Source organism: Manduca sexta, chromosome 8, assembly GCF_014839805.1.
Source record: "Manduca sexta isolate Smith_Timp_Sample1 chromosome 8, JHU_Msex_v1.0, whole genome shotgun sequence".
Classification (NCBI taxonomy): Eukaryota; Metazoa; Arthropoda; class Insecta; order Lepidoptera; family Sphingidae; genus Manduca; species Manduca sexta.
The window spans coordinates 2,516,707-2,526,516 of record NC_051122.1 but is presented as its reverse complement, the minus strand read 5'-3'; the positions used below and the strand labels follow the sequence as shown (position 1 = coordinate 2,526,516).

At 37.5% G+C, this 9,810-nt stretch overlaps 1 protein-coding gene across 1 annotated transcript in view; it reads left to right on the top strand.

Moving 5' to 3' along the window:
- The first annotated feature begins 255 nt into the window (after positions 1-255).
- LOC119188677 (chondroitin sulfate synthase 1-like) overlaps positions 256-9,810 on the top strand; it is a 54,954-nt gene continuing 45,399 nt past the window's right edge. The window contains exon 1 of the mRNA XM_037436600.1: positions 256-1,518. Within this exon, the coding sequence (XP_037292497.1) occupies positions 754-1,518 (765 nt within the window). The 5' untranslated portion in view covers positions 256-753. The remainder of the gene's footprint in view (positions 1,519-9,810) is intronic.

The following is a 9,810-nucleotide window of genomic DNA, read 5'->3' as shown; positions in this document are numbered from 1 at the left end:
ATTTGATTTCCGGCGCAGTCCCGTAGTTCCTGAGCTGAGGCAAATGGGTCATAAAATTGAGTTTCCGCGAGACGGTGACCTAGCAGACAATGGGCGACCACCGCATTGTCTATTGTCATAGCCGTCAGACGGCACGATGAATGGGACGAGTGAGATTCGGCGTGGCACGACGTGACGGCGGCGAGACGAGGATAGACACTGCAGCCGCCTCGAGCGCAAGCGAGACGCGCGCGCACATCGGAGTGCGGCGACGGGCTAGCGCTCGCGCCGGCCGACAAGCGCAGCCGCGGACACTCGGAACTACCGCTGCTTGATTTTGTTTTGAGCGAGTCCAGTTGGTCTGCGGCACGGCGGGCGGTGCACGAGTCGAACCGTTGACACGCGAGCCGCGTCTGCGCCCGCGCTATCAGTGATTCGGTGCAACGTAACATGAGCGGGTCGCGTCACGGCAGGCGCCGCGCCTCGCCGCACTCGTCGCGCTCGCACCGATAACATCTGCAAATCCGATATTTAGGCCGGTGATATCGCGATAGGGTTCGATTCGGAAAGGCGCGACGGTCCGTCGGCGACGTGCCGCGCTGCCATGTGATCGCTCCCCGGCCGACGGGAGCGAGGATCGAACAAAAAAGCAGCCCGCTAATGTCTACCCCTCGCGGCCGACACAAAAAAGGGATAAAAAGGTTATTCCTGGAATGCGCACATGTGGACGCCGGGTAACAGTGGTTGCCTCCGTTGACTGCCAGTACCGCCACGATGCCGCGCAGAAGCAGGTGGATGCATCTGGTGACGGGGCTCGTCGCGGGCGTCACGCTCGGCGTGTTCCTCAAGCTATGCCTTCGCAGCGGATCGCGTACCACGATGGAGCCTTGTCCGGAGGCGGCGCGCTCTATCTCAGACCTGGACCCTCTTAACCTCGTCGGGCTCGCCCCCAACGAGACTGTGCAAAACTCCAACAGAACTTTAGTGTTTGTCGGTGTCATGACGGCTGAACAATATTTGACGTCGCGAGCCAAGGCAGTGTACGAGACTTGGGGCCAGGAGCTGCCGGGTCGAATCGCGTTCTTCAGCTCAGAGGTGTCGCGCGCGCCGGACCTCCCGCTGATACCATTGAAAAATGTGGACGATAGTTATCCGCCGCAGAAGAAGTCGTTTTTGATGTTGTTGTACATGTACGAGAAATATGGCGACAAGTTCGAGTGGTTCATGCGTGCTGACGATGACGTTTATGTGAGAGGTGATAAACTAGAGGAGTTCTTGCGTTCAGTGGACAGTCGGAAGCCTCAGTTTATTGGGCAGGCGGGTCGAGGCACTGGTGCTGAGAGGGACGCTTTGGCTCTGGACTACAATGAGAATTTCTGCATGGGTGGTCCGGGAGTGTTGATATCGCAGGAGACTCTCCGCAGGGTAGCGCCGCACGTCAAGTATTGTCTGAAGCACCTGTACACCACTCACGAGGACGTGGAGCTGGGCCGCTGTGTCGCCAAGTTCGCTGGCGTCTCCTGCACATGGAGTTACGATGTAAGTCTGATATCTTATTGAAATTCTTATGAGTTTACAAATGCTGTCGACGTGTTGACACGTTCATAGAAGCTATGTGCGTAAACATTTTCTTTTACGATTTTATAAATTGAAAATTGTGTGCTATAATTTTTGTAAAAGGTAAGGATGCCCGACGAGCGCAATTAAGTGCAACCTATTAATTTGTTTATATTAAAGTTCTGGGTAGCTCTTAGTTCTTCTTGTGGCAATCGTGGCGCTTACCATTAGGCGAACGACATGCACCTTCGTCATCTAGGTGCATAAAAAAATTAAATAAGCAATCGAAGTTTCTGGTCTCGTTCGATTAGACATTGAAACCAATGTGAATAATTTTATACGCTCGTCAGAACTGCATATTGATTTATTACGAGTGTATGACCACTTTAATATAGTATTGATTTAAATCATAACAGGAAACAAAGTAGTGCGTAAATGTCCGATAGTTATTTGCGCAAGGTGAATTTTATCTGAATCGCAAAAAATACGAAATCTTCTTTGTTGTATTTATAGGTTATACAGGTAAAAACAGCGTGGTGCGTTTTTTGTGACGTTCGTACCGGTTTACGAAATAGCTTTACAGGACAATTTAAGTTGGTTGCGTTATACTTATTTTACCAAAGTACTTATTAAGATAGTAATGCATACCTAGGTATCTACTAAAAGAAACAATATTCTTATTTACTAATATTATTTTATTTAAATGATTTATAAATCTGCAGCCATATTTGGGATTCTGTAGAAGGCTGGCAGCAATTTTCGCCTTGGCCTATTCATTTCAGCGTAAACTTTATTCCGGCTATTCACAACTCGCAACTCACAATCAATCGTAAGAAGCCACGTCACTCGTTAATCACTAAACGTCATTCGACTGTCATATTCTGCATGCTACCGAGATAGTAAACAGAAAGACGGATCACGATTACTGCTACGTTAATCTTTTATCTGTGAACTGGTAGCGATTAGTGGCTAAGGGTTTATATAACCCTTATCCTTCCGGCTTTCCTTTATGTAGAATTTACGTAAAATCCAATTATAAGAACGATTTGAAGACCGCATTTATGCATATTAGTCAGTCCCGGATCTTGAATTTTTAGGAGTCGGGGCAAAACCTGGATAATGCCGCCCACAATCACCTTTTTAACTTTGTCATCATCATCATCATTTCGCACCCCGCGAGAAATAATTTATGTGTGTAATGTTCTGGATGTCTCAGTAGTCAAAGTTGCGTTAATTATGAGTTGTGTATTCGTCTGCTAAGTTTGGATTTGTCGCCCTCTGTAATTCGCCGCCCGGGGCAATGGCCCCGGCTTGCCCCCCCCTTAGATCCGGGGCTGATGTTAGTACATATAGGTATATGTAGTGTCATGTTCCGTTTTAGAAAATTTCAGCTTTTGCCACTGGTAGCAATAACTTTAAAGTAAATATATTTTGAAGCGGTCAATTAAAACTCTTATGCGATGTTAATTTTGAAACATTGCTACCACACAGTCAAGCTGGCCATTTCTCCAGCCTTGGCTCTAATGTAACTAGAACACCTTTTACGCTTTATTCACTTTTAAGTAGATAATGAAGGTGCTACAACAGTTTCAGTCACATTAGAAGCTATTAGTAAATATATTACAATTTGACAAAGTTACAGCCACTTTTTACACCACACCAGAAAGATTTCACTTTGAAATATTAATATTATTATAATCTTCAATTTCCTCGAACTTATTATTGATAATCAGAATCATGCAGGACTAGTTGTCGAACACGATGTATCGAAATTCGAATCCGAGTAGCGTCATATAGGTATATATTGGTTGACGTAGAGTGGATGTATTTCACCTTAGCTTTTCGGTACTATTTTTTATACAATTATGTAACGTTGCCTCGACCAATGCTAAGCAAGAGACCTTCCATTTAACGAAAAGCTAATTATAGAACTTTGAATAAACAAAGTAGGTATCTACCGCTTGGATAGGTACTACCTGCAATAAGCTACGTACTTGGGCCTAGTATGTATCCTTGATGTTAAACAATCAAATTAACATAGGACTTTGTAATATATGTTTTAACATCCTTCTAATTGAAACATACCAAATCTGCTTAGCGGCAGAAATAAACGATGCGGTGGTACTTATGAACTACATTGTAAGTGGTGCCGCGGCAACTCGCTACTATACTACTTAATAATTACCACAATATTTTGGTTTATTAATAAAATCTCGTGACTTCTATTACTACCACGAGACTGAACTGTGCGAGCTGTCTGTCTCGTAAGATCAGGATTTGAAAATTTTACAAATTCTGCCAAATCCGAATACTTTTTGCTTAACCCCATAACATTTTGTCTTGCATTAAGAATATCCGCATTGTATTGTGTTTTGCCTAAAGACCGGATTATCTTTATTCTATAGCTATTGTATTTTAAAGTGATTAAGCCTCAAGGGCGTAGGCAGAGAACGTATGCATTGTCATGTTTTTTTTTTATTAAAAATATAGGGGTTGCCCGCATCCTATGTGCATATAACGGCTTTATTTAGCTGCTTTATTTTGCCCAAGAACTTATGTGTAATTTGTTTTGCTAAATAAAGCAGCTCTATCTCTTTAAGAAATAAAGCCAAATTATTTCTACCCCATGACTAAATAGCTATAGTTTAGGGCTAACTCATATTAGAGTGAAATAAGTGAGAAAAATTGTGGTGATACTTTCTTAAATATTAGTAGATATATTTATTTAATTCATAAATTCTTTAGAATCTGTATAATCTGTTTCTTTAGTATTGTACTAGTAAAAGCCTTTTATAATAAAATTATTATCTGAACTGGAGGTCAAACTCAAAAATACCATAACAGCACATTTGTAATATTCGAAGCATTAAGACAGGAAAGAAATAATAAATTCGCTATTATTGTGGTTAAAAGAAAAAAAAACTGTTCAAATATTCTGCACACAGACATGCGGTTAAACTCACATAAAACTGCATATCGGGTAGAAGTCAATGACACTTCCGTGAAACTGCAATAATTGCTATCGGTTAAGCTAACAAAATACTGTTATCGAAAAATTTGCGGGTTTTTAATAATGTTAAATCTATCTAAGAATTGTAATTTAATCTGATTTTTTATTTATACCTTGTGGATTATTAAATATCATTAAATCAGTAAATAATTTAATAATTGTTCCGCCTGTGGCTCAAATTATGATAATTATAATGAAAAGACAAAAGAATAAATAGTTGGATCTAAGGAGTTTATTAATTAATAAAAAAGCTATATAAGTTTAATGATCTTTATCTTTAAAATGATAATTGCATTTTTTAGCCACATACAGCCTGAATGTTAGTTTTCCCTTTGTATAAATTAGTTGAAGACTGCGCATGCAAATGAGCTATTCGTACGTCATAAAACATTAAAACAAGATGCTTCGACGCTTCCGGCGCGCCATTTTTGATTAATGATACGAAAAAATAATGAGACTCATCAGGCCTGCATTACGTTTGCCACATGCTTGCGGATATTATGAAATTAGCAAAAATACTGCAAATTATTAGAGATTATGGTTTCGTAAAATTATTAATTAAATTCAATGTATCTTACCTTTGTGTCATGAAAATCCTTAACTTGAATTACATGGTAAAGGAACATTCCTTCAAATTGGTCCAACCGTTTTGAAGATTAACTCGTACAAACACAGAGACAAAAAAAAACTATTTGCCGTTATGTGTGGCTAACAATATTATATTTAATATGTAGAAAATTTATAGAAAAGCCTTTTTTTTATCATAAACGAACACTTCATGTTAATTAATTCTTTGAGACTATTTCATTATAATTATATTTAATGAGCGATAAACTTTCTAGTAGTTAACACATAACAGAGATGGAAACGACTTAACACGACTGATCTTGAAACATAACACTAAACATAATCACGGGAATTCATTGAACGCAACGTTTGTAAACGAATAAAAAATCTAAAATCATACCCTAAAAAATATAGACATCTAACTTACATACTATTATTCAGGTGAAAGTATCCCAAAATACTTCCATAGATACATGAAAACTACGACAGTATTTTGAAAGAGGAGAGATTAATGGCGGTTAAATTTGATCCGAGTATCCCATTGTGTTTTTAAAAAACTATTTTTGGTAGCCATATAGCATTGCCCCCAGAGTATATTGCAAACAATATCCTGACACGAAACGAATACAAGTTCTCTCGCATCAGTACGTTAGCCATCGAATACATAATGAAAGTGATATGTGCTCCGAAGCCTGTTGGGCACACAAAAAAGGTGGCAGATCTCAGATCCTTTTTGCTCTGTATTAAGTGTAGTTTTAAGGTTAACGCACGGTATTTTGGTGATATTACTTTTACCACAGATGAAGTCATGATGGAAGCCTAATATTCCTATAGTACCTGCTGTTTTGCTTTAGCATTGTAAATAAAATAATTGATGGTGACATGTCCTTTATTTTGTGGAAAGATTTTAATACCCATTAAAATCCTTTCACTTTGTGTATGAAGATTTATTATGTTATTAATAATTATTTATTTTGTCGATAAATTTTATTATAACGGGTAACTGTAAAGAAGCAAGAAACGGGTGTTAATATAAAATTTGTAAAAAAATAATCTTTAATATAATCATTCATCTAGCGTAATTAACTCAGTTAATTAAATAATACGGTAATTGGAGTTTCAGAATCTGTGCAAACAATAATGAACGGTACATTGAGGCAAATTATTATTAAAAAAGTTCTCAACCAATCATCAATAATCATCAACGTTAAAGCAAATACTTAAACAGTAGCTGAACTTCCTTGTACCGATATCGAGTGAATCCAAAATGCCCGCGCTCCCGACGCGCTGTGCGGCGTGGCGCGGCGGTGAGCTGGTATCTGACCAGGATCACGTGTTCGCCAAAACAAACCGGTTGCCACGGCTGTTGACTCCTCTGTCGGCTGTCGCGAGATCACACGCGTCACTGCACCCACACACCCACAGTTTCACTTACTTAACTGTTATTGAATCTACAATTCTTTGACTGTCTGCTTTATCGAAATTCAATTTGGTCGCAAAAGGCTCGACAATATGATTCGAAGTCTGATAGTACGGTTCAATAGAGTTTGCAGACAGTGTAAATAAGGCTACAACTTTTGAATTGCCTGGTTTTTGTGAGGACATGTGCATCTCAAGTTATCGACATTGAGGAAATTCTTACTGTAGGTACTTACTATAAGGAAATGATGTACAGTTAGGTTTTATTGGTGAATAAATTGTTAAGTCAATTATTTGTAACATGTACCACTGACAAATAACTTTAATCTTTGCAACCCATCAATAAAAATATATACTAATGGAACAAGCACATACAAAGGTTAATAAAAATCATATTATCACGGGGTTCATAATTTATTTTTCTTAATTATTAATAATAAAAAAGACGGACAAATGATAGAATCAGATGGATAGTGATCTCCCAATTCCCGAGGTATTTTAGATACTTCGTTGATCTTTAAAAAATAGAAATAGAAAGAAGGGCCTTAGACTAAAAGACTTTATTTGTCTTCGGCAATCTCAAGTTCTCATCGTCCCACGGTTTCGAAAAAAAGCAACGTAATTTAAAGATAGAGAACATACAAGATCATTAGATAATTCAAATACACATTAGAAAAGAATGAATTGTGAGCAAAAAGTGTTTATGCGTTATAAGAAGTTTAAACGTAACGAGTGCGAGACGAGGTCAGATGATTTATTCCAAAGATCTGCTTCGTTTACATGCGCAGCTACGATATAAAAGATCTATTGAGTTTCAAAACTTGACCTGGACGTTTTACAATTATTTTGTTCGAAAAATATATAGCATATCGGTTATGAAAATAATTAGTCAAAACTCTTGAAGTGAACTTTCTTCTATAATAACCTTAATTCAAATGTCTTCAGTAAATATAAGGATTGCATTGAAAAGAACAAGAAGGCATCGACTAATGCCTTGTTATCGATATATATGCTTTGTAACAATGGGAAATCAGAATTCATTATCTGATTTATTAAGTTAAAATGCATATAATGTAACCGGTCGATAAGTTTTAGACAAAGGCAATCTAAGGCTCTTTACTTTGATGGAATCACAACTTGGATTAAAAGTTGTTATCATGAGATTACTAGACGCGATATGATCAGCATTGTCAAAAGTCCAATTTCGTTATCATTAAGAAATACAAATCATCCGCTAAGAAATTTGGAACTTAAAAACTGATGCTGGATCAGAAAGCTTAAACAGCATAGAATAATTATATAAAACCTATTTCAGATCAAACTTATCCAAGAAAAAATATTGAGAAACCAAATTGAATAAACATATACAATTTGCGTCAGTTCCTAGTAAATTTAAATAAGTTGCGAGGAAATATATTATTATATCATGCTTTCCCACGAAAACCTCGCCACAGACAGATAAAGCAATAAGGAAATTAATACACGAGGCGTCTGACACGCTGCACGCGACGTCAATTCACACTGATTTATTGTAAGCGCTATTTGTGGGGCTGTAGTACACTTATTACCTAGAGCATCATAATCTGAAATAACTAAAACAGTGACAAGTTCCTAAAAGGATTGGTGAACAATAGCAAAAAATTCCAGAACTTTATTTTACATTTCTAAGCACTGCATTCTGACACATTAGATAAGTTTCCGAATGTATATTGCTGACACCAGCTATCATGTCCTTACGAGAAACGAGCCAATTTGATGGGTCTTTCATTTAATTAGCATTAGTGGTAGATTGATATTTTTTTATTTTATTTATCATCATCATCATATCATTATAAAACTTCGATTATCCTTTGACAACGGTCTTTCAAATGTCAGCGGTTTTTTTAAGGTTTTTTGTATTGTAATGAGAGTGAGATGGAATATAAATAACTGGAATTGAATATGAATATTCATTAGCATTAAGGAGGTAACGTAATAAGTTGTGGCCTTGACTTGTGACCCTAGTATCTTAGAAGTAAGTACAACATATTGTTTTTGGTAAATCTATGCATGCATTTATACGAGGTTATCAATTTTTATTCTTGATAATTATCATGTGTTACAGGAAATATATTACAACTAAATTGAAACATATGAGATACGCAATCGCTTTTGTATTGGAAAATGTATTCTACTTATGCTAATAATGTTTAAAATTCTTTACACTGACTACGTGCATAACTAATAGGGCAAATTAAATCTGTAACTCTAGAAATATGAGTTATTGCACTTGAGTAAAGATTTCCTCATAATAAGACATAACCGAGTATTCGTTTTTTGACAATTCATTAATTAAGGAGATTTTATATCTTTTTTTTATTGCTGCCAAAGGCAGACGAGCTAACGGCCCACCTGATGTTAAGTGGTTGCTGTTGACCATAGTCGTTGGCAGTGCTAGGGGCACAGCCAAAGCGCTGCCTACCATGAAAGACTTTTTTAAACCTCGTTTGAAGATATCTGTTTGGGTACACGACGAAGAATGATATATTTTTTGTAATACGCAGTAGGTTATAATTATCTGTGTCACCCGATGGTGTCTCTCAGCGTGCAACTTCAGATTAGCATAATTTTATCAAAATTTGGGGTCGCAATACACCTTTCAAAAATTGTGAAATTAATTAAACTAAACAGAGTTTAACATGAGCCTTATCATCGCCATTAATCTTATTGTGGAGCCTCGGTTCAACTTCGAAATAATTAAGAGGTGGGACATATCTATACATATGAAGACTTTATAAAATACTATTGCATCAAAGCTTGCTAATTTCTACAATTTCGCGATTTTGAACCACATTCGTTTGTTACTAAGATAGCAACAAGACGGAGCAAAAACGACTCCATTATCTAACCGTGCCACTTTCGGACAATTCTTATTGAATTGAAAGGAGAAACCGTGGAAACGAGGATTGTCTGGTGTCGCCTCTAAAACATCGTCTGGTTTGTCAAAATAGACATGAAATCGATATAGGAGATAGTTTCGGTGTCGCGTAAACGATGTTAACTTATTGACTAGAAGCTCTACACTACTAGCTCTTTAAAGACTTCCAATGCTTATTTTGCAAAGGTCTAGCTACAAATATACACGTTATCTTCCTTCATGCACTTAAGTTCTAACCTAAACTACAACCCGCTTTTGTAATTTACACCAATCAGGGTAGAAAGAACAGGAGTATATAATTTCAGTTTTTAAAAAATATTGAGCAACGAAATTGATAGACAGGCCTAATTCAAAATTCAAA